The sequence below is a fragment of the Protobothrops mucrosquamatus genome, unplaced genomic scaffold (assembly GCF_001527695.2).
Source record: "Protobothrops mucrosquamatus isolate PMUCROS unplaced genomic scaffold, P.Mucros_1.0 scaffold7, whole genome shotgun sequence".
NCBI classification, from domain to species: Eukaryota; Metazoa; Chordata; class Lepidosauria; order Squamata; family Viperidae; genus Protobothrops; species Protobothrops mucrosquamatus.
In genome coordinates, this window is record NW_015386394.1 from 3,518,940 (window position 1) to 3,545,280 (window position 26,341).

At 39.1% G+C, this 26,341-nt stretch overlaps 1 protein-coding gene across 1 annotated transcript; it reads right to left on the reverse strand.

Annotated features, from left to right (window-relative positions):
- Positions 1-3,864: 3,864 nt before the first annotated feature.
- Positions 3,865-26,341, reverse strand: ARL5C (ADP ribosylation factor like GTPase 5C). The gene is made up of 6 exons (XM_015810218.1): positions 26,278-26,341; positions 14,549-14,609; positions 12,891-13,038; positions 8,573-8,656; positions 6,376-6,527; positions 3,865-3,913 (listed from the first exon to the last, which is right to left on the reverse strand). Exons 1-6 carry the CDS (start codon positions 26,321-26,323, stop codon positions 3,865-3,867), a joined length of 540 nt encoding a protein of 179 aa, XP_015665704.1. The 5' UTR covers positions 26,324-26,341.

Consider the following 26,341-nt stretch of genomic DNA (forward strand, 5'->3'; position numbering starts at 1 on the left):
TACATCACGAGTGTCAAACTTGATTGCGTCACTTGATGTATCACGATGTATCACAACATTTTTTGCCTTTGTGGAGCCAGGGTGGGCGTGGCCTGCGTATGACGCATCCGACCTGTGGACCGCCAGTTTGACACTCCTGTCCTAGATCATTTGACTTGTTTATGCCTGCCATGCAAATCTAGCCCATATATTTGGTAGAGTTTAGGACTACCAGACCTGGACTGAAAAATTTCAGATGATTACTAGATGGCAGCAAAGATATTTCTGCTGTCCAGTCTGATAGCCTTAATGGAGCTTGAAGTTTTGCAGAAACTGAATGTTGCTTACTGATATCCAAGAAAGCCTCTGATAAACCTACTTGTTAACTTTCACAGTACTGGAAGATTAGGAATACAAGCAGTCATCTTGACTTTCCACAATGTTTTGGACCTGGATGTTATGACCAGAGTACGGTTCAATATTTAAGTGCCAGATGGCCTCTAGTTTTGGTCATTTCCAGGAGTCAGTAATAAATTCTGATACAGTGCTGCAGAATAGTTCATGAGTGCCAACTGCCAATAACAGCTTCCTCTTTTTCAGAACAACACAGAATTCCAAAGTTGGAACAAACTCTGATGGTAGTAGGGTAAACTTCTATCTTCCCTTACTTCTGAAATCTGATATACTCCAGATGTGCTCTACTTGTTCTATATTCCAGCTGTTAAGTAGTAGATAGGAGACATTAGAACAGGGGTGTCAAACTCAATTTCATTAAGGGCCGCATCAGCATTGCGGTTGCCCTCAGGGGGCCGGGTGGGTGTGGCCAGGGTGGGTGCGGCCTACTGGGTGGGCATGGATGGAGTGGGTGTGGCCTACTGGGTGGGCATGGCCAGCTCTACATCATTCATGTCTAGGGTGCCTGTGGAGGCCTGGGCAGGAGTGGGACAGATCTGAGGGTTTCTGGCAGAAGGGGGTGGGACCAGGGCAAGTGCCAAGGCATGGTCCACTGGAGGAGCCTCACTGTTCCTCTCAGGCCATGTGAAGGGGGCTGGATGGTGGTGCGGGCTGCCCAGAGCCCTGGGCAGCAAAGATCAAAAGCCCAGCCTGGCCGTTGAGCACCCGCGGCATCAAGCCCAGCCCCACTTCCCCAAGGTTGTTGCTCAGGGTTCTCCTGGTTCCTCACTGTTTCCAGACAGCCTTGTGGAGCTAAGACTGAATGCGTTTCAGCATAGATGGCCACCACTACAAAATTGTACATTGGCTCCTGGCCGGCCTGGGCCAGGGCCAAGGCAGAGGGGGCTGTTACCTCACTGTTTCCAGGATGGCTTTGTGGGCCACATGAAACTACTTCGCAGGCCACATCCGGCCTCCGGGCCTTGTGTTTGACATGTCTGCATTAGAAAAACCTCTACTACATAGTGCAAGTTATTGATGAAACTTGATATTGAATGATGTGAAAACTTAGGGAATAGCAAAGGGATTCTTGGATGTTCTAGATTCTTACCAAGATTTGTGGCACCAGCCCCAGTTCCAGCCTTTGGATGAAACTCATCACACCCATGACTTTATAATATCTGACCACAAGGGCATCACATAGGAAGAGGTGCAAAATAAATGACATTTAATGAGGAAATACTTTTAATTTTTTAAGTTCAAATAGACCATATATAGAAATATTTTTAAAAATCCCACAATCATAAGAATACATTTGGACATAGGAAAGACAAATAACATTTGTTTACATAGCACCAAACCTTTTAATGATAAAGCACATATTTCCATAACTTCATGAATTAGCATACAACCTTCAAATGAGATTTCTGGTCTTTTTGCCAAAGAAATTATAGTTTCCCAGATATGTTTAATACTGATTTTCCACAGTTCCAAGCCTGAGAATTCCAAAACAGATAGTTTGCATTATGTTGAAGAAGGCTATATTACATTTTTGCCTCCATCCTCCGTGTGTCTTGATCTATACATGTAATGAGATGAGTTGATTGCATAGTGAGAGAGAGAAAAAGCCGCTCAATAAAATTTATATCGGGGAATCACATTTCTGAATATTTATTTACATCAGTGTTCCTCAAATATGGCTGGCTAGGGAATTCTGGGAGCTGAAGTCCATATATCTTAAGGTTTATCATGCTTGAGAAACATTGCTTTATATTAAAAGCACGCAAAGAGAAAAGAACTGTATTACAATCTTAACAGTTAATTTTCTCTTTGTTTGTAGGATGCTTTTTTAAAAAAAAATCTTGGATGAAATTACTTTTGGAAGGTCCTTCTCTGTAGTCTGAAGCTATAGAGTCCCACTATGCTATACTAATTCTGCTGTACAAAAGAGCATACTAAATATGGCATTAGCTGCATTTATACATAATAAACTCCACAAGGAGGAATTCTTTTGGCAGGACTTGTAGCATCAGATCTCCCTTGCGCCCAGGACTTTCTGTCCCTACAGATGGATCGTGAGCATTTCCAAGACCAGAAGTAACATGTACCATTGTATTCAGGTTATATTTGAGATTAAGCTGTTATAATGTCTGAAGCTAACATTGTTCCTCTTAAAAGAAGAAAATATAGGTTGAGAGGAAGAACTTTCTTATTAGGGACTTTCATATTCACTTTCATATAAACTGTTTTGCTTAAACTAACAGATTTTCTTGTCTCAAACTTGCCTTGACTTGTTTGAAAGGAATCCTCCAAAACAGCAGCTGAAAGAATTCTTCACTGATATGGGTCTCTCTCACATGCATCCACATGCACACACGCATGCACGCGCACACACACACACACACACACACAAAATTAGAAAAAAGACAAAAAAAGAGGGACCTGGAAAATTCTAAAACAGCAACACAATGCTCTAATTATTTATTGGATATATAGGTAGTCCTTGACATACGACCACAATGGAGTCTGGAATTTCAGTCATAAGTTACTGTGGTCATAAAGTAATGCATAGGGCCAGAGTGAATTTTGCTGTAAAGCAAATCACTGCAATCGTTAAGGGAATCACACAGTTGTTAAGTGAACCATGCGGTGGTTAAGCAAATCTATTATCCCACATGGGCACTTTTTGCCAGAAACCAGCAAAAACCACAGAAACAGCAAAAAAAAAAGTCACAAACTGCAGTCACGTGACCACAGAACATTACAGCCAGCTGTAAATACAATATGGTTGCCCAGCGCCCAAAATGCAATAGTGTGGCTTTGAGGGAGGCAGCAACTGCAAAGATCATAAGTATCTTTTTTGTGGTCTGTCCTAACTTTGACTGGATCACCTACAGGACAGATGAAATGACCGCAATCCTAGGAGAAGATGAAGAAATGAGGACATCTGTTTCAAAATTTCCTTGGCTACTTCTTCCTTTGGGAAGCAGTCCAGGCATCTCACAAGGCAAAGTGAAATTCATGAAATAACATTTCCCAAAATAACATTCCACCCTCTTTCTGGTTGTTTTCACAATGATAATGCAAAACATTTTAGCACTGGGGAAAGAAAAAGCAGCACTGTCTTTTTAGCTCAACAAAAAAATGTTCCATAATCCTTTTTTGTTTCATAGGACTTAACGCTTCTCACGGCAGTGTCCAATTCTGACTGGAAAGGTATAAAATCAAAGCCACACAGTGATGTGATGTAAACAGACTTTCCAATGTGATACAATTAGATCCGAAGTCCACGAAGAATCTCTCCGCAGGCTGAATGCATCTCCTCCTATAACTTGACATGTGCTAAGAAAGTATTTAAAAAAATACTGATGGCTTTAGCGAAGGGAAAAAAAGCCATCCAAGGTCCAACAGATCCTGAGTGTTTTGCAAAGTGGAAATAAATATAAGGGTTGGTTTGTTTTTTCCCCAATCCCAAAGTAGTTTTGGCTGAGATTACTTGGCGGCAACTTGAGATATCATCCATTCTAAACCAGCAGGAAGGCTGAATGGAGAAAAAGAAAGGATTAATACTGGAAAACCCAACATTAACAATTCCTAGAAGAAAACTGATATTAACTTGGATCCTTTCAACAAAGAAACCATTTTCTTCTCTTTATCGGAGAACCTAGACAGGTTGCATCAATTGACTTCTTAAAAAAATTGCATTAGAGAGCACCTGACATACTGCTCCAGGTTCTAGCCTCTTTATTTTCAAAAAACTTTCTAGGTTTTGCTTGGATCTCCACTTGCATTCTAAGAAAGATATCAGCTAAGAAAAAAATGTAGATGGTTTCAACTAGATCGGGATCTCCAAACATTGCAACTCTAAGACTTGTAAACTTCAACTCCCAGAATCCCCCAGCCAGCCATGCTGGCTGGGGAATTCTGGGAGTTGAAGTCCACAAGTCTTAAAGTTGTCAAGTTTGGAAATCCCTGAACTAGATGCTCAGGATATAAAAAAGATAAACTGAAGTAATGGTCAGCATTTGAAAGGCTAATGTAACTGTACTATTTTGCCTACTGGTAAAGGGATGTTTTTTGACCAGCCCCATCAACCCCTAAGCAACAATTATGGAAGAGTATCCAAGATATGCTCTAAGGCAGTGATGGCGAACCTTTTAGAGACTGAGTGCCCAAACTGCAACCCAAAACCCACTTATGCATCGTTGAGTGCCGGGTGGCTGTGGCCCATCGAGTGGGCGTGGCCCATCAGGTGGGCGTGGCTGTGGAGGTAACAGCAGACTGGGTGGGACTAAAAAGTTCAATCAATCAATTCCAACTTTGCAAGATCTTTTTTTTCCCGTGAGTTGAAATTAACTGATTGAACCTTTTTTTTTTTTTTTGCACACAGCGGTGGAGGCCTAAAGCGAAAAGGTTTTATAAAACCCAGCTGAAGGCCTAGGACTGGGGCGACGGCGCGCGTGCCTACAGAGAGGGCTCTGAGTGCCGCCTCTGGCACCTGGGCCATAGGTTCGCCACCACTGCTCTAAGGCACGGGTGTCAAACTCGCTGTGTCATGAAGTGTTGTGACGTATTGTGACTTTTTTTGCATTGCCGCAGCTGGGGTGGGCGCGGCCTCCGCATGATGCAACCGGCCCACGGGCTGGCAGTTTGACACCCCTGCTCTAAGGAGTCCAGATAGGTCCTTCACTTTCAAAAGGATGTATTTCTGCATTCCTTAATTTTAAACTTGGGTTGAATCGAAAGGATAGCACATATTATGCAGAAACAACCAGAAACCAGCCTTTTAAACAGGACACAGTAAAGGCTGTCCACAGTGAAAATGATTTTCTCAATTACTTCTAGTTGATTGGGCAATCTTTATGATACTTTGTATGAAAAAACAAATGTTTTTCTTTAGAGAAATTATACATGGATATATTAATCAGATGCAGCTTAAGGAAATATTTTCCTCTTTTCCCCACCCCTTCCACATTCATACATTAAAAACAGTGCTGGCCATCTTCAATGTTTCTAAGAACCATTATTAAAAATCAATCAATTCAAATTAGATGAGTTATTAACCACAAACATTTCCATTCACGACGTATTTCAACAATTGAAAATAGTCTTAATCCATTTAAAAGTGTTCCAGGGCTCTAATCCAGGCTTGGCAAGGAGACAGAAAGCTGCATTGTGCAATATTCAATTTATTGGCCTGCTAAGCCAATTTACTTTCAAATTATGTTCCTTTATCAAGAGAAAAACTTTATACCTTTTAAGATTGGCATTCATTTCACACAGGAAAGAGTTCTATAGCAGGGGTGTCAAATTTATGGTTTGACTGTTGTCCCACAACAAAGCCCACATAGGCAAGGCAGCAGCAAAGAACAAGCAGCTGCAGAGCTGTGCTGGTGGGATTTTGAAGGTTTTGAACCATCGCAGGTGCGGTGATGGCATGTAATTGCCCTGCAGGTGTACAGAGACTGTTGCTGCTGAAATGACCATTTGTCAATGTTAGTTGGCTTCAGGAATGTGTGGGATGACATGGGATGACAATAGCAGCCACAGGATATTTTACTGTTATAGCAGATAGCATATTTTTGCTTTTATGTGTCATCAATAGCATCATTTGCATTTAATTTGTAGATTGTTATTAATTATAAATAATAAACCATTTTAATTATTGATGAAATTGACATAATTGATAGCTATTTGCAGTGCTTTTTTTCTAAAAAAAAAAAAAAGGTGCCAGAACTCACACATGTCATACAACCCGCCTTGCCAACCTACAAGGTTCCATCCAAAAAAGGTGCCGGAACTCCATTCTGGGCGTTCTATGAGAAAAAAAGCTCTGGCTATTTGTATTTAATATGTGTTGCATATTTGAATGCAAGGCACCAATTAGCACACTTAATGTCATCTGCTCCCCTCCCACCCTATTTGAGTTTAAGACCCCCATTCTAGAGTGAAAAGCCTTCAGTTGTTCCTAGCATACAGGAGGTGTAATTCTGGTTTACTGACCCCTCTCCTGTGAGTGCACAGCATCCTTGAATATGCCACGGGTGGTCTCTGATGGAGCTCAGGGTGAGGAACTTCGAAATCTCAGAGGTAGACATGGAGTTTTTTACATCTTGCTTGTTGGCAAATATCAACACAGCTGCATTACGCAGGTCCTGGGGAAAGAAAAAAGAGAACATGTTGTTTGACTCCGGTTTCCATCAATTCATGATTCATTCAAAATGAGAGAAGTAACAAATAAAGCTATCACATAAAGGTCAGAAGAGAAGACAGTCACAAAAGGAATTCCCAGTAGAATGTCTGTGGCTTAGCATGAGCTATGGATTGAACATGGTCTGTTTATTTCTCGAAGCAAGTTGTGAACCCTCTTCAAAACCTGGATGTGCCATTGGGCCTGAGGATCCCATGGAAGTGGGGATCCTGTAAATAATTGCACTGCACCCATTTAGACTGTACTCCCTCTTGTCCTTTCATACTTTTTAACTAGTTTTAACTGATTTTAATAATGGTAGGTTGTAATTGTTAGTTTTCTTTATCCATATATGCCACCCAGAATCACATGCAAGTGAGAGGGGTGGCCATATAAATTTAAAAGAGAAATAAAAAAACAAATTTAAGCACGATATGGAATCTAGCAACTGTGGTTTAATAAACCATTAATTATGGCTTAGCATCGTGACTACATTCCGTTATTATTCTACAAACAATCATTGAAATAGATTGCTGTGAAATATGAATAATGTACCTGTAGTTTTTAATTAGCATACCACCATTGTAATTATGGTTTATGAAGATATAATATGTGAGGCCAAACAATGTGATTCATTTAACAAAGTTTAATGAACAAAAGCATAGTTTCCTATGCTGTGTGCACTTAACCAGAATTTCTGGAACAGAAACCTAGTAATCAGACTCCTTCTAGGATATATGCCACCTTTCACTAGTCTTCCTCCAAAATCTCCAACTTCTGGATCCCTTTTTTTTCAAATATCAACATCTGAACTTTCCCTGTTGCTCTCATTGAATAGCCTGTAGCTCTTACTTTCATATGCAGGATTAACCTTTCATCTTTGTCCAGAATGTCCCAGAATGTTCATTCTTGTTAATTGTCTGTTTTATCTTGAACAATTAAGATATTGGTAAGAATTCCCTGGTCTCAGGGCAGAAAAGACTTAAAGAAAATCTTCACATTTAAAAATAATTCACTGGCAATAATTGAAAATGTAGAATTACTTCAGAAGGAACAGAACAGCTTGTATTGTGACATCACAATTCATCATTTTGGTGTCATTGTAATTAGCTGTGGATGCCTAGGCTAGTGCCCCCCCCCCCACACACACATCTCACAGTTATGATTGTATAGCAGGGGTGTCAAACTGCCGGCCCCTGGGCTGGATGCATCATGCTGAAACTGCACCCACGTCATGCGACGTTGCGAGTTTGACACCACTGCTGTACAGTATTTCAGGCACTTGACAACTGATTCACCTTTATGGCCAGTTGCAGAATTCCACATTCACATGGCTGTGATTTACAATGATTTTTGCCAGTTTTTGACCTTTTTTGCCAGTTTCTGCATATACAAATCCATGGATTCATTTACAGCTGTGGCATTTGCTTAGTGACTGCCACATTTACTTAATAACCATGGTGTTTGCTTAATGCCTGCCACAAAAAGTCATAAAATTCGGTCTGGTCACCTGGGTACCTTGATTTAAAACCATCATGACTTACAACAGAAATTCTGGGATCTGTTGTTATAAGTCAAAGACTATCTGTAATGATGGAAGATCTATTAGGATTCAGTTGTTGCTACTGATTGGTCTGCAATAGTCTCAGTTTTACACGTTTCAAACATGAGCTGGTTAGCGGGCGGGTTGTGGCCAACACACCTTATAATTGGACATGATGACTTCTCATATAAATAATCTCTAAAAACAAATAAGAAATAAAATGTTCTGCCATAGCCTGTTTTCTGCTGACTCTCTCCTTGGAAGGAGATTTTTCCATCCAAGCACTTAGAAATGAAATTCAGCCAGTTCTAGTGCTGTGGCTGGACCAGCTTGTAATTGATACAAGCAGCATTGTAACAGCAAATATAAAAGATGCCCAGGAATACAAAATGTACAAAACATCTGGGGAGCAACATCTGAAATCTCACACAACATATATCTCTGCATGTGGTAGTAGGCCAACTCACCTCATGAGCTAACATCTTATACAACTCCTCTTTTGTCACTGTCAGCCTCTCACGATCCGTGCTATCAATCACAAGGATGATAAACTGATCGAAGAAAAAAGAACCACATTTATAAACTTGATCAAGACTAAGTGAACATAATTGAAGCAGTGGCTGAGTTCATAAAACACACTACAAGCATAATATATTGCAGTGTGATTTGTAAACCATGTTTGTGATATAACACATTGGGTAAGCTAAGCAATTTTATTTGACTTAATAAGCTAACCATTCCTGTGAACCTAGTTTTCAAGCGCCAGCCCTTGTACGCTCCAAACAGCATTGTTTTGGAGAAGAAGGAAATATCAGAAGACTTGGGAGAAAGATCCCATCACACAGGAAAACTTCAAAAGAATGAAAAGTAAGCATTCTTGATGGCTGTAGAAAACTATCTGTCTGATGGGAGGAAGTAAAAGACTAAGCAGGAGAGGAAATGCAAGTAGGACTAAACAGGAATATTTAGAACTAGAAATCTAACAGCAGCCTGGAATGTCTTACTTGCCAACATCTAAGATTTAAGTTAATATTATATCTTAAATACATTGGTCAGGAAGCGCAGAGGTTTGATGAGTGTGTGCTAAACCAAGGTTCATTATTTTGCACAACTACTAAGCTTGCCTTCATTCCAGGAACAACAGTTAAATAATCAAAATAAATTCCTAACATCAGATCATAATTCATGCAAGCCAGAGAATAAAATAATGTTAGGGAATTTCTGCAGAGGGAATGAGAACCAACTGAAAGAGACGTGGAGCTTTGTAAACATCTTCCCCAGGGGAACTTTTTTAAAAAGTAATTCAAAATGTATGAATAAATGTCTACTTGGCAAATGGTGTACTGTCTGGAAAGCATATAGGAGAAGGTAAGAGAAGAAAATCACATTTCATATGTAAAACTGTCAAGAATGCAGTTTTGGCATATGAAGAATGAGTCTCAGCTTGCCTTTGTTCTACCAAAACAGAAATTATGACACAGTCAAGACTCACGGGTAATTCCCATCCCTCACAAAACGCACACGTAAGCAATAACTTTGCATGAAATAGCAGAATATCAATACATAAGAGGAAGTAGAGTGACAGAAAACAGCTACTAGAGAAAACCAAACATAAGATCAAAGAGATATCCAGAATATTCTTCCAACCAAGTTCCCCTGAAATTCAGTGGCAAATTTTAGATTTTTAGTTGTCTGGTTTTCACATTTGAAAACAAACATGAGAACAGATACACAGACCTCTTTTTATATCAGGCCAACATGTGCCATTCAAATAACCTTTGGAAACTAAAAAAATACTGTTAAAAAGCATGTCCACTGAACACAGAAACATTGCCCTGGAAGCTACTTGAACAGTATTTCTAAATAGCATAATTACCATGCTAGCTTTCACCAAAGTGGTGCCTCTGAATCAGCGTTTCTCAACCTTGGCAATGTTAGGATGTATGGACTTCAACTCCCAGAATTCTCCAGCCAACATGCTGTGGAAGTCCACACATCTTAAAGTTAGCAAGGCTGGAAAAAAGCCCTGTTCTAAGCTGACGTCTTTTGAAACCTTTGACTTTGCTTCTGTTATCGACTTACCGGGGGAGGGGGGGACTGACATAGCCACAAGATTTTTGACAGTTCAATATTGGTTAATATTGGCAGGTCTTAGAGCTTTTTGGTAAGCATTGTACTCACATAAACTTGATCCAGAATTAATGACATCTTAGTATGAGTTCACATTTAACCATTATGAAGCATTAATTGAGAGTAGTGTATTAATTATATATATTGTAATGGGATTTAAGTTCTTTTTAAAAATACTCCGCCCATGTGCAAAACTGTAATTTCATTTGTGTTTTAACTTACCATAAGTGCTTTATGCTTATGCAAATTTTTATTCCCAAAAGTATTGCCCAAATCTTACAATCTTATGTGCTGCTTATGAAGCTAAGTGTAAACAGGAGAAAAAACAGCGGATGTACAATGGGCATTTCTGAAACAGTGTCCAGGTAACCTTCAACTTGAGACCAGAATTTTCATTTCTAAGCAAGGCCGTTAAGTGAGCCGTGTCTGGGGTTTTTTTTTTTGCCACAGTTGTTAATCACTGCAGTTGTTAAATGAATGTACAGTCGTTAAGCAAGTTCAGCCCCCCCCCCAATTGACTTTGCTTATCGGAAGCCACCTGGGAAGGTTGTAAATTGTGATCATATGACTCTAGGATGCTGCAACGGTCAGCTCTGGTTGCCAAATGCCCGAATTTTGATAATGTGACCTTGGTATGTTGCAACAGTTGTAAGTGTAAGGACTGGTTATTATAAGTTACTTTTTCAGTGCTGTTGTAATGTCAAATAGTTACTTAAATGAATAGTTGTTAGTCAAGGACTATCTGTACCTGAAACAAAAACTTTAAGCAGTTAAAAGTGGACTTTGCCCCTTCTATGATTAAGTAGAGCCTGTATCTGGATAGCCGTATATTTCGTGTATGGTGTCCCACTAACCAATGACAAAAGAGCAGTTTTCTGATTCATGTAGATTATGGAATAATTATAACGTGACAGCTCAAGAAACACAACTCTGGATCGTTATCCTTCCTATTATTCCATATCAAATCACCAGGACCAGATAGATTACACCCCAAGGTTCTCAAGGAACTGGCAGATGTGATCTCAAAACCGCTGAACTATATTTTTCAAAGATCCTGGAGCACTGGGGAACTACCAGAGGACTGGAAAAGAGCTGATGTAGTTCCCATCTTCAAAAAAGAGGAAAAAAAATGGATCCAGGAAACTACAGACCTATCAGTCTGACCTGAATACCTGGGAAGATTCTGGAAAAGATAATCAAACAACGAATCAGCGAACACCTAGAGGCAAACAAAGTCATTACTAAAAACCAACATGGGTTTGTCAAAAACAGATCATGCCAGACAAATCTTATTGCATTCTTTGACCAAATGACAAAATTAGTGGACCAGAGGAATGCTGTGGATATAATTTACTTAGACTTCAGTAAGGCATTTGATAAAGTAGATCACAACCTACTACTCGGTAAGATAGAAAAATGTGGGTTAGACAGCATCACCACCAGATGGATTCATAGCTGGCTGACCGGCCGTACTCAGCATGTGGTCCTCAATGGAACTGCATCTACATGAAGGGAAGTGTGTAGTGGGGTGCCCCAGGGTTCTGTTCTAGGCCCAGTGCTCTTCAACATCTTCATCAATAATTTGGACGAGGGGATAGATGGGGAACTCATCAAATTTGCAGACGACACCAAGCTGGCAGAAATAGCCAATACTCCAGAAGACAGGCTTAAGATACAGGAGGATCTGGACAGACTTGAACACTGGAGTCTATCTAACAAAATGAAATTCAATGGTGAAAAAAGTAAGGTTCTACATTTAGGCAAGAAAAATCAAATGTACAGATATAGCACAGGTGGTACCTTGCTCAATAGTAGTAACTGTGAGAGGGATCTCGGAGTCCTAGTGGACAATCACTTAAATATGAGCCAGTAGTGTGCTGCAGCTGCCAAAAAAGCCAACACAGTGCTAGGCTGCATTAACAGAGGGATAGAATCAAGATCACTTGAAGTATTAATACCACTTTACAATGCCTTGGTAAGGCCACACTTGGAATACTGCATCCAGTTTTGGTCACCACAATGTAAAAAACATGTTGAGACTCTAGAAAGAGTACAGAGAAGAGCAACAAAGATGATTAGGGGACTGGAAGCTAAACCATATAAGGAACGGCTGCTGGAATTGGGTATGTCTAGTTTAATGAAGAGAAGGACGAGGGGAGACATGGTAGCAGTGTTCCAATATCTCAGGGGCTGCCACAAAGAAGAGGGAGTCAGGCTATTCTCCAAAGCGCCTGAAGGCAGAACAAGAAGCAATGGATGGAAACTAATCAAAGAGAGACGCAACCTAGAACTAAAGAGAAACTTCCTGACAGTGGAACAACCTGCCTCCAGTAGCGGTGAATGCTCCAACACTGGAAGTTTTTAAGAAGAGACTGGACAGCCATTTGTCTGAAATGTATAGGGTTTCCTGCCTGAGCAGGGGGTTGGACTATATGACCTCCAAGGTACCTTCCAACTTTTTATTATTATTATTATTATTATTATTATTATTATTATTATTATTATTATTATTATTATTATTATTATTATTATTATTATTATTATTACTACTACTACTACTACTACTACTATTATTATTATTATTATTAGTATTATTAGTAGTAGTAGTAGTATTTTACTTCCTTATATTTATTTACTAAAGTATACCCAACCCACCTCTGTGTTGGAATAGTAGGTGTTCCAAGTAGACCGCAGATTTTCCTGACCACCAATATCCCACATCAGGAAATGTGTCTTGTGCTGGGTGATTTCTTCCACATTGCTTCCAATTGTAGGTGATGTATGCACAACTTCATTCATTAGGCTGATGGAAGACCAAAACCATACACTGCTTTGTTAGTGTCCCACCCTCCGCATACATTTCTATCTTCAAAAAAAGGCCAAGGTGTTTGAGACAGTTAAGCCTTCAAATTACCTATGTTCCAAAGGTTTTGGAAAAATTGAAACAATTACTGGAAAAAGTACACAGAGGGACTAGTATAATAATCTTGATTCTTGTTTTGGGGATAGAAAGAAATAAAAGAACAGGGATGCTATAAATCTCTCATGTCCCTTGAACAACAGTTGAAATAAGCATTATGTGGCCCTTCTCTATCCTTTTAGAATACTTCAAATAGTTTGTTCTAGATTTTTAGCCTTGATTTGGCATTTTTGTCCGCCTAATATTCTTCCCAAGGGCCTGGGATAGGCAGATGTGGTTGTCTAAATTATTAATTTATTAATAGTGAATATTGAAATATAACATATATAGTACTAAATAGCATTATGATTCTTGTTTGTTGCACAGCCAAGCCATGTCGGATGTGAAAAAACAGATCCACACGTGAAGGTTTAATGTAACTGATTTATTGCTAAAAGCCTATGCAGTCAGTATCTAGTTAGAACTAGATCAGGTTCAACAGCAATCAAAGGAGCTGGACCTATTTCATTCATGGCTACATAAGAACTCTGTACTGATCCCTCTTTTTACCCCTCTCCCTGGCTCTGCCATTCCTTCTCCTATAGCCAGACATTTAAACTAAATTTAGCATTTTTATCCATTATCAAATCCTTGCCAATTATCAGGGATATTACTATTATTTTAAATGGCAAAAGATAGGTCTTATCTTTTTTCTGGATTTCCCCCCTCCCAAATTGAGAAATGTGCTCATATGTGTTTCATACATGATTGATGGCTGTATCCTAAAGGGAAAATATATATAAAACAGACACTCAATTGTAATCCATCAAATACTTTTAGAATTTGAATATCGACCTAGACTACTGTATTACAAAAGAGCCACAATTTAGTTGTAACACGCAAAGTATGTTCTAATATAGTGTCTTTGAAACTTGGCAGCTTTAAAATGTGTGGATTTCAATTCTCAGAATTCCCCAAACCAGCATTTAAAAAGAACGGTTCCATTTTATAAGTCCAACTATAGATTAAAACAAGGCAATTGGTTTTTTTTGTGGCCAAAGTCACTCTTTTTTTAACCATGAGTTCTCCAATTGCTGAGAACTTTGGGGAAGAGATGTGTAGTAGTGACACAATGATATCACTAGAGAATAGATGTGGATGTTTCTTAACTTTGGAGTTTCAGGTTTCATTTTTAATAGATTTATTGTAATAAGTTTGTTGCACTGTAATAATTTAGAGGTTTTCTACAATTTTTTGATGGGAACTGCAAAGAAAAAAAAAGGTTGCAAATATATGCAACTCAGGATATGAGCCGCCTAGCCCTGGATTAAACTCTGTTGCAAAGGGAACAAAACAAGAGATTTATTTAAACTAGACATTGGATACTGAGAAAGGAGAAAGACCAGACACTCACAACTGGTAAAGGATGGTGGTTTTTCCAGCATTGTCCAGTCCAATAATTATCACTTTATGCTCTAGAAGAAGAGAAAGTACAATATGTCAGAGTTAATGTAGAAAAATATAATTGCTATTTCTTTAATTCACCTATAAACTGAATTATTACTGCAACAATGCAATTGAGGAATAGACTGAGGGAATGTTTGCTCAAGACTACCAACCGAAATAACTTGAATCTGTTATTTTCATCCATACCTACACAAATATGCATGCAACTGATATACCTTCTATTCCTTACCTCTTTTCAAATCCTTTGGATTTGTGGATTTGTGGATTTATTAGGGATTCTTGAGTAATGCAGGAATAATGATTTGGCCTGGTTTAGAACTTACCATGCATTATGAACCCATTAGTTCAACGCTTGCTTATGACAAACCATCAGTAATCTTGTCTGAAACCACACCAATTAAATTGACTTAATTACAGCTTAATATTTTTATCTCACCCTTCATCTTGCCCCCCACTGGAGGAGCTTTCATTGACAAGTATATCAGACATCCCAGGCAAATATGTCCTGGAAGAACAATTCCCTTGCTAGAGGCTCCAAACTCAAGTTGAGGTAATTAGGATTCTTAGAATCTGCAAATCTAGAATCACATATCCATGTGACTAAGAGTCCCATGTCTTATTTGGTACTACCTAAATCTAGGCAGGTGAAGGTTCCAAGCTAGTGCGCTAGCATGTATAAAACACGGAGAAAGTATCCCTGATAGTAATATATCCTTACTCATATCCAGTGCTTTTTTTGTAAGAAAAAAGGTGCCGGAACTCACATCTTGTTAATCTTTTATTTAAAAAATTATATGTTCAGTTCTTAACATAAATTTAATTTATTGTATTTAAGGCAAATGTTCATAGTAAATTTTACACTAAAAATTAAAAAAAGATTTTCAATTCACCAACGATTTTTTAAAATAAAGAAATTATTTACCTTTTGCACGTAGTCAACCACTACACACACACTCACACACAACCGTTGTGTAACTAAACATAATGGTCGCCGCCTGCAGTAAGCACGACCACACGACCAATCACAAGCCAAGCAGTATCACAAGCGCCATCACAACCAGCGCAGACAAAGTATGCATGCATCAGATTCGACACACAAGCAGCCCACATGCACCATTTAAATGATTTTGCCGCCGACCTGCTACGCTTGACAGGGCAATTCAAGTCCACGTGGACCAAACATCAAATTTTCAAAAGTTACTTTTAAAACTTGGAAAATCCATCGAAAAAAGGTGCCAGAACTCTGTTCCGGTGCGTTCTATGACAAAAAAAGCACTGCTCATATCTATTCATCCCTTTTTTGTAATCTCTAAATACTTAACCCAGTGTTGGATATTGTAAGATTCACAGACCAGTGTTGGAGCAAGATTTGTATCAGTTGCTGTTTCTTGATTGTCTAGTTTTTCCTCTTGGCCCACTTAATTTTTGGACTACGCTTCATGCTTATCCTAGCTGGCCTTTGTCGCAAGAACTGAGGTCTGGCTACATCTGAGTTTGATGGCTTCACACCCAGTAGAAGAGAATGCATTTCTCTAAGGAACTCGGGAATTATGTACATCCTTCTCTGTTTCACATAACAAATACTGTTGGATAGATGATGTTGAAATAACATGACTACCTCATGTGTGGCTTCATTACTGAGCTGGATTTTGAGGTGAGCTTTACTAACCCTAATTTGATCTTTTCAATAAGCAGAAACAATGAGGAGAATATCCTGATATTGAGAAATGACATTGGTCAAGTCCTGTTTCAGCTGTTTCTGATACTACACCACATAACTTTAAGTCTATACAAGATGCTTAAACTTTTGTACAAACATGGATTGGAATTTTTTATGCTCATATTATATTATGAAGTTTTAAGGGTTCCTAAAATCTTATGTTTCGAGGCAGCTGATTATTTCCTCCCAATCCTTGTCAGTGGTTTTATTCTTATTGCTGATTCAAAGGTTACAGAAAATGGCAAGTTGCAAAATCTACATTTTTAGATCCTGTTTTGAGCTTATTAGTTCATGTGGATGGAGAAGACGCTGACACTGTAGTTTGGACAAGTAATTACTTTCTGCTAAGTTTGGCTATTCTTTCTCAATGTGTGTAAACCAAAAATCATGTTGTATTGTGTACTATTGTCATTTAAGATGGTGACTATGATCTGGGAGGGGACACAGTTGTCAGAGGAGGAAAGTTAACCCCCTTATCATCTATAACTGGCATTATGAGAGGAAGGGAGAAAACGGTAATGTTACTCATAGTCTTCTTTATCCCTGTTTGGAGAAACAGAAGAAACTTGTTGACCTCCAGCACATTCCTACTTGGGTTCTTGCTTAAGTCTACTGGATACCAATCTGCTGCATTACCTTAGGGAATTTTGAATTCATTTTTCAAACTCAGTACTTACGGTAAGTGCAAAGTACTCCCTGCTTTACATAAAACCCCTTTATTACCATAGGTAAATTTATGAAGCCATAAAGGTTAAGACTCAGTCCAGTTCTTAAGAAAGTAGAGACACAGATACATATACACATATATAGGTTTTATCACAACCATTCAAAATTACAACAGCTCTCCGAAAAGGTACTTAAGACCTGGTTCTGAGGTTCATGTGACTGCATTTTGGGCATTTGGCAAGAGGCCCAGATTTATGTCCATTTGCAGCATCCCATGATCACATGACCACAATTTATAATGCATTTGCTGAAACCCAAAATTAATTTGTTGGGTTTTTTTTGCAAAAACGCCCCATAGCAAACAATGCATTTGCTTAAAAACCACTGTGTTCACTTAATGACCGCGGTTATTCCTTAATGGCTGCCGCAAAATAGATTGTAAAATTGGGTTGGTCACATGACCCACTTTACAACCATCATAACTTACAACCATAATGAGCAGACTCCATTATGGTTGTGTACATCAAGGACTATACATGCAAATTTTCATCTGAAGCATGACTGGACTCATTCTAATTTTTCCTAATACACTTACTGAACTTTGCTTGAGAATACCAAGGGAACTGCTGACTCCTGGGGAAGATATGGTGGATTGTCACAGAGCTGACAACTATGGAAAGACCAAGGAACCGGTGAGTAAATTGATTCACTGAAACATCTTTGGATAAGGAGATGAGGAGAAATCAGATACTCTTGACATCTGTTCCAAATAAGGAAACTGCAGGATAATGGCTTTTCCCAAGTTTGAGCATAGGTAGATGACGGGATAAGCCATCTTGCTTACATTTTCTAATCTCATTTGGAAATTGCCTATTATTAATCATCCCAAAGATATTAGAGACTTTCTGAATGGTAAGTTTGAAAATCTTCACGAGGTGAGTTTATCTTTGACTCTGAACAAAAAATTAATTGTAAGTTTAAAAAGTTAAAGGGTTTAAAATAAACAGTAAAACAAACAAAATTTTGATCCAAGAAAGTTATAGATGGATTAAGCAACCAGATAAATTTAGAATATTGACTTCTACCATTAAGATTTCAGAATTATCTGTAAAAAAAATAAATACACAGTCTTTCAAGGGAAACAGATTTAATTTGGCTTCCCTGGCTATTGTAAATCATAACAAAAGAAAAGTGATGATTTTAGAAACTGAACATTTGAGGGGATTAAAGATTTTAAGCAGAGGGGGAAAAATACAATCCTATTCTTGATGACAGTTAATAATGAGACTTAGAAAATGACACAAAATGTTATAGTATCGGAAATATTAAAGGAGATCTTTGAAAAATGGAACCAGAAATTAGTAACTACAATAGCAACATTGTCAGTAATGTTTACTTCTATGGATAAACTATGTGTAAAAGATGATAATGAAGGAAGACGAAGGTGGAATAAATTTTATTTGACAAGGCAGAGAAAGTATCAGAGGTGATAGGCCAAGAGAATGATTTAGAAAAGGATGCTTTACTGAATATATAAAATATACAGTAAAAATTAAAAATGACCTGGAAAACGTGTTTTTACTGTATCTACAAAAGAGGCTGGCTAAAGCCTTGAGGAATTCTATGAAGATAAAGAATAAAGAAGAATTGAAGAGAAATCAAATCCTACCACAATATTTCACTGAATTAAAGACTAGACTTTTTGAAAATGTTCTGGCAACTCTTTATGGACTTTCTGCTAACACCAGGATTGAAAAGCTGGGATTTTGTGGGTTTGTGAATAGATCAGGGATGTGATGTAGGATGAAGAAATAGCTGCTTAATCTTATAAAGCAGTGATTCTCAACCTTGGCAACTTTAAGATGGGCTACAGTTGTTAGGACTATAGTTAGGACTATAGCCATAGTTGCCTGGGGAATGCCACACATCCTAAAGTTGCCAGGATTGAGAAATACAATTATAAGGGGTGAATACTTACAAAATGCACTTATACTTGTTGTGATGAAGGTTGGAATTCTCTTCTTTGAGTATTTCTTTTTTTATTATGTTGTTCTTTTTTCTTTTTTCCCCATACTTTTTTCTTTTCTTCCTTTCACTCCTCTTTCTCTAAGTTTAGTTCATATTTGGTTTTACTACTGTAATTAAAATTCTTAATATAAATTATATTAATAAAAGAATACAGCAGGAATTACCAATGAAAGATTTCTAATGCAAGCTAAAGGAGCACTATTCCTGGTATGTGCTGGGAGACTCCAGGGATGCACAATTATTTTTCTCAGCTATCTAAAAGGTAGGGTGCACGCGCACAGCTGGCTCAGGAATTCTGGGAGTTGAAGTCCACGAATCATAAAAGAGCCAAGGTTGCCTACCCCTGGTCTAGGACAATTTGAAACGGCTAACTTGGCGTGGCCAATTCTCCTCTGCATGCTCCCCACCGCCAAGTTGTAGGATGACAACTCAAGACAACCCATTCGGACAACTTTGGACAATGGGGACAACTTGTTGCTTGCAGCCGGTTGGGCAGGTGGGCAGAGTGCAGAGCGGCAGCAGCTGGGGGCTTCACACTGGAATGAGAGCCGGGTGGGCAGGTGAGTGTGTGGGTGGGCAGAGTGCAGAGCAGCAGCAGCTGGAGGCTTCCCATTTTCACACACCCCGCTGCCACCATTGTGCTGAGCTCAAAGTTCAGGCCATTTGGTGGTGATGGTGGTATTCAGGTTGTTCAGCAGTGGTGGCAGTGGGAGGGGCAGGTGGCAGAGGCCAGACATGTCCCATTTTCACACTCCTGCTGCCATCGTTGATGCAGGCCGTGCTTGGGCTGTGCAACAGCAGCAGTGGGAGGGGATGTAAAAATGGGATGCACCCAGCCTCAGTTTCCTCCCTGCCACCTGCTCTGCCCACTGGAACTGCCACTAAATGGCCTGAACACAGCCACCACTGCCCAAATTCCAAATGGCCCAGAGCTTGGTGCAGTGGCAACAATGGTGGCATAGGGGTGTGAAAATGACAAGTTTCAGGCTTCTGCTGTTGCTCTGTGCTCTTGTGCCCACTCGCTCATTCATGAGCCTGCTCGGCTCTCACTCGAGAGTGAAGCCCAGGTCGCTGCTGCCACTAATTTGCGCTCTGCCCACCCACTCTCTCACCCGCTGACCAGATCTCTGTCCAGTTCCCCGTGGCAACTTGTCTCTGTAGCAAATTGATCATGTTGAGTTGTCCTATGACGACTTGGAGGCTTTGACTTAACAGAGGTGACTTGGCGATGGCAAGCTGGTGGCAGTGACCTGGCCACACCAAGTTGGCCACACCGAGTTGTCCCATTCTGCTCCTCCATTGTTGTTGTGCAGACTGAAATGGCTATGCTCACTGTGCTGTCTGTTCCCATATTGATTCAGGCTGCTTTAGCATAGATATCAGGAAGCTCAAACAGAATCCATACCAAAGTTAGATCAAAGCAAAATTTAGAAGCAAACATCATCATCATCGTTGTTACTACTACTACTACTACTACTACTACCACCACCACCACCACCACTACCACCACCACTACTACTACTGCTAGTATTGCATTCCCCCTGACCTCCAAGCAATATAACAAGGAAGAGAGAGCAGTTTGGAATGAAAAAATAATAATAAGTTTGGCCAAGGCTTTTTTTATCATAGAACGCCCAGAACGGAGTTCCGGCATCTTTTTTGGATGGAACCATGTAGGGTAGGCAAGGCAGGTTGTATGACGTGTGTGAGTTCCAGCACCTTTTTTTTTTTTTTTTTTTTACAAAAAAAGCACTGATTTGGCACAGATCATGAAATACTCTTTCATTTCATTTTATGTTAACAAAGGGGATTTTCCTTTTCTTACACTTCTCCCCAGGGGATTTTTTTTACTCAGTACTTGTCTTACAACCACAATTGTGACCAGCATTTCCACTGCTAAACAAAGAGGTTATTAAGTGAATTGCGCCTGTTTTCACAACTTTTATTGCCACGGTTGTTAAAAGAATCACTGCAGTTGTTATGTGAATCATCCAGTTTCCCCCACTGATTTTGTTTCCCAGATACTGACTGGGAAGAGTGAAGAGGCAATCACGTGATCCCTGCACACTGCAGCCATTGTAAATAGATGCCAGTTGCCAAGTGCCTGAATTTTGATCATCTGACCGTGAGGATGCTGTGGGGGTCATAAGTGCGAGGACTAGTTGAAAGTTAATTTTTTTCCCCAGTATCATTGCAACTTCAAACAGTCATTAAATAACTGGTTGTTATATGTATATGGAAGAAATCAAAACAAAAAACTGAGAAGTGGACTTGATTTAAACACAGATTGTAGGTCAGGACATTTGAAAGACATTTTTCCCTCTCTGGAGACACAGTTGTTTAAATTCACGTCAAGGTTCAGAAAAACTGTTTCAAATTGCAACCCTGTATATCATAACCCTTCCTTTCCTACGGTAGTCTAAGAGTTCCATATATGGGAAAATAAAATAATGAGATTACCTTTTCGATTGGCAAGCAGCCCTCTTTTTAAAAATAATCTGTTTCTTCTAAGAACAAGGCTGGCAGCCTGATTACATGAAACTTGCTTGCTTTGCAGAGTAGGAAGGAAGCTCTACTTAAACGTAAAGAAACAACACAATGGCATAATTTGTTCTCTCTAAATACAGACAAATCCCAAGATGCTCTCAAAAGAGTAGCATTAGCAAGCATTGTTTCAAATTCCATATATGGACTCAAAGAATGTGTGTATATATAATACTAACTTATAATGTGGTTTCTTCATTTTTGGCTCATTCTATATGAATGAAGTCTTCTAATTTGTAATGTATAATTGTGACAGAAATATACAATCTGAGTCTGATGAAAACTTTGATGGAAATTATAATTTGTATCATGATACAAAAGGAGAAATGATTAAATACCTGGCTGCATTTCAAATATTGCAGTTAGATTAATCATATGTATTTTTATTCAACATTAAATATAATCACGTGGATCCAGTTCTAATTACTGCTTTCTGGGTTTCAGCCTCTACCTAAAATAAGATAAGTACATTCATCTATGTCTTAAAGGCATGTTTCTAAAAATGTGGTCCAAGGGCCTTAGAGTTCCCACGGGACCCTTTCAGGCGTCGGCAAAATCAAAATTATTTGGCCATTATCGAAAATATTTTCAAAAGTTTAAAACAATCTCTTCTCATTATAATTTTTATTTGTTAAAAATGTTTTTTGTGAATATACTTTATTTAATATCTAATGGATTCAATACTGTTATTTTTTCAGCATTCAATAAATATTCTATGAATGCATCAATTTAAATTTTTAATACAGCATATATTGATAAATATAGCCATACAAGAAAAAGCTCTTTTGGAGTCCTCCATAATTTTTAAAAGCGGGAAGGGATCCTGCCCGCAAAAAGTTTAAGAAACACTGTCTTAAAATAATTTCATAGAAAATAGAGTCAAAGGGCTGCAACAAACCATGGAGATTTTTTAATCCAGACATGTCAAACTCGTGATGTCATGTGACGTCACAAGACATATCGGGACAGTTTTGCCATTGCCGGCAATGGGGTGGGCGCGGCTTCTGGATGACGCATCTGGCCTGCGGGCCGGCAGTTTGACACATCCAACCCCTGCTCAAGGCAGCAGTCTCATACCATCCCAGTCAAGTAGTCGAGCAGTATTTTTTTTTTAGACCTCTAGTGAGAGAGCACCTACAACCAATGTCCAAACACAATTTCTGACTACATACGTATTACATTTTATATCGTAAGATAAGCAGCGTTGAGACTCAATGAATCTTCATTGTAAGCCCTGTCCATTTCTCCTCCCATTTGACTAAAAGTGAAGATTTCTATCGCTTCCATTTGAGCCAGATTCTCATCCTATGTTTATCAGTAGCTATGAATAGTCTGGAGTTCTGGGAGTTAAAGCCTACACATTGGGAGAGAGCCTCACTTGTGGAAACCTAGTTTATTATCTGCATCAACTTTTGACATAAATAGCCATAATTTCAAACTAGTGATAACATTCAAATTGAAATTGGAAGCTCACTAATTTAAACAAGCCATCATTAATGTTGATCACAGTTTTGGTCCATTGTAAATGTATGTTAAGACTTCCAAAGCTCTCTTCTAGGCCCCAGAGGAGGATGGGAAGAAAAACACACATACTCGAAGTTGCTTTTGCTTGTTCCTGTTTGTGTACATTGGACTAAGTCACATCTTAGCACATATGAACACATCTGCATGGTGCTTAGCTAATTTTTAAGGATGGTTATTTCTTTGTGGAAATCTGCCAAACATTTTTATAGTATATGAATGTATTGGGAAACCCAGAGGTTTGGTGCTATATTCCAGACTGATACATAACAAGAAAACCTTGGAAGTAACGAAGGAACGCCTACATACTGCAGGGCCAATGCAACCAGTGCTATATATGCAAGCTTAGACACATCACAAGGGACGGCATATGGAATAGCCTGTTTGTAGGTGAAACCTGGTTTTCATTCTCCATGCAGCAGTCAGGAGGGACATTCAAGTGGACTATTGTCCCTACATATGGCACTTCCATCCTCTCCTCTCAGATTACTTCCCCTTTGGCTTTCTGAAAATCTTTCTATCTTAGGTCATAGCCAGTTGGCCATATGAAAGTTTTCTTCACCAGTCTCTTAATGACAGAAAATCACACTGGCATAATATGTAAGCTTCCATGGCCAGTATCTGTTGGGCACTATTGTGTTTTAGGGTTCAGTGACTTTGCACCAATCAGAAATCAGCTCAGCTAAAGACCCCAGCAGGTCACCTAGCTATAAAGACAGGAGCTCAGTCAATCCTTGCTCAATATGTTGCCTTTGAAGATGCACAGTTGCCAGCAAAATGTCAGGACATCTGTAGCCTAGCCCTTGACCATGGCCATTAAACCCTGAAGCACAACATTGCCCAACTTGCTGGCATAACATTTTCCAATCCCTCCACTGGAATAATGTGGCTGGTGCTGTCCTTCCTGTTGTAATGTGGGACAAAATAGTGAAAACTTTAGGTGGATTCCCCAAGTTTCATTTCCTTGCCCACCCAGCATCACTGCTGGATGGTAAACAACCACCCATCGCTCTCTGAGATTCCTTCCTTCCTTCCTTCCTTCCTTCCTTCCTCCCTCCCTCCCTCCCTCCCTCCCTCCCTCCTTCTCTTCTCTTCTCTTCTCTCCCTCCCCAGACTCTAGCTACAGCTCTTATTGGGATTCCAGGCATGAGATGCCATGTCTAGGGTGCACAAATCTAAACAACTAGTTCACATTGCAACAACAAAATATAGAAAACTCTAGACCTAGCCTGGCACCTGGACGTTTGCAGGCCATCCTGTGTATTTTGGTATGTTGAATGCATGGGACAAAGAGCAAAGGGCCCTCATATACTGGCAGCTTTCACTGTATTTACATCTTAACATGAAAACATGATTGAGAACCAATGCTGAAGCTATGTACAGGTCTGCATGTACAAATATACATATTGTATTCATGTGACTTTCTTTCTTTCTAGAGGCAAAACTCCAAGACCAAGAAAGAAACCCATAATATGTATTTCAGCAATGTTTAGGAGTGTGAAACCAGGAGATATATATATATATATATATAAAAGTGGCTATATATGCACGGGGCTTTATAGTTCCAGACTTTAAGGAATGTAAAATATTTTGCTTAGAACATATAAGAGTTAGAACAAAGGATGGAAACTATTCTACCAAATATTTGCCTAAGCAAACAAACCATGCCAAAGAAAGGCAGAAGTTCCACATAAACATCCCCATTATTCCCACCCACTGAAAAACTTTTGCAATTCCCAGACTCTCAGAGAACAATGGAAGGGGCAAATTTTGACCAATTTATAGAAAATATTTGCAATGACCAAATTGTTACTGTCTCAGATACCAGTATATAGTAGAAACTGTAAACAAAAAGTGTGCAAACCATAAGGATTCAAAGATTTATCCCTTAGCCGATTCCTTTAAATATTATAGCAGTTTAAGTTTTCTGCTATTGCCCGCTTTAATTTCCTCTGCTTTTAACATTTTGTTCTCATCTGTTGCTGCTTTACAGTCTGACTTTTCCATCACTCTCCCATTTCTATGCCCACACATCCCCCTCCTTCATTTGTTCTCACACCCAAGCACACACCGCTTGCCCTTCAACATCAGATATCCAGGCACTGCCTTTTGTCTTTATTAGCACTCCCTGAAATAGCTAATACTGATAGTCCACCAAGCAAGTGCACACAAAAGACACTTTTCAGACTGACTTTCTACATCATCTTTGATGCCCTGTATAAAATGAAAGATCATTGAAAATTAAAACACAAATGTCCTATTATAGACACTGTAGTAAGAGAAGCATTAGAATTCACTCCTGCTTTAGTCCTTTCCCAAAAAAAAACTTTCATGAACAGCCATCATTTGCCTTCCCTGATTGTTTCAGTCCTCCTCAACAGACACACCATCTCTCTTTCCTGTCATTCTAAAGCACACATGTACACAAATGCTGTATCTACAGGCTGTGTGCTCACACAACAACTGCAAATTCTGGTTATCTGCACAAAAGATTTCTTCACCAGCTACTAGTTGATATGCTGAAAAGGTCAGGCTCCACACCCCAAATTTGACCCTACAACATGGCACTAAATTTTTTGAAAGAAAAAAGAAATTAAAAGAGAGAACAAAAAAAGAAATAGAAACAGAGAAATTGAAAGGAAAAGTAGGGAGTGAAATCACTAAAAGCAAAGGAAGCACAATTCCAAATAGAATAATAAAAGAAGAAAGGGGACAGGGACAAGTATAAAATTGTAATGTTAGAAACACAAGAGTGAAAAAAAGGAAAATATGTAAAAAGAGAGAAAGGGAGAGAAAAAAAATGAATAAAAGATATAAAAGAAGAAAAGGTTGGGAATCAAGTGAAAATGCTGCCGGGGCAAAGTGAAGGGCAGAAAAGGGAAAAAATAGAATGAAAAAAAAAGGAATCGAATATGAAAAGAAAGACAATAAATGAATTTTAAAAATGAAAGACAAATGAGAAACAAAAGAAATGAGAGGCGAGGATGCAGTGCATGAAGGCATGGTCGGTGCAAAACAAGAAACAAAGTAAAATTGGGATTTAAGGAGAAAGAGAGAAGAGAAAAGTAGGGGAAAGTTGGTGGACAACAACCTAGAGAAGGTAAACACGATCTGATTGACAGCCACACTTAGCATTTCGGGAATTATGTCATAAGAAAGGAGGAAATGCGGGCGCGCCGAGCTCGAAGACTTCTTACCGCGACTTCCAAAAATGTTCAGGAGTTTAGCAAAAAACTGACCCATCACGAGCTTCGCAGCTTC

What these genes read in the sequence shown, in the direction of transcription:
- ARL5C (XM_015810218.1), bottom strand. Translation starts at nt 26,323, where the DNA reads ATGGGTCAGTTTTTTGCTAAACTCCTGAACATTTTTGGAAGTCGCG. An exon ending in ACCACCATCCTTTACCAGTT is followed by an intron (nt 13,039 to 14,548) that starts GTGAGTGTCTGG and finishes GTCTTCCATCAG; the next exon opens with CCTAATGAATGAAGTTGTGC. An exon ending in ATAAGATGTTAGCTCATGAG is followed by an intron (nt 6,528 to 8,572) that starts GTGAGTTGGCCT and finishes TTCTTTCCCCAG; the next exon opens with GACCTGCGTAATGCAGCTGT.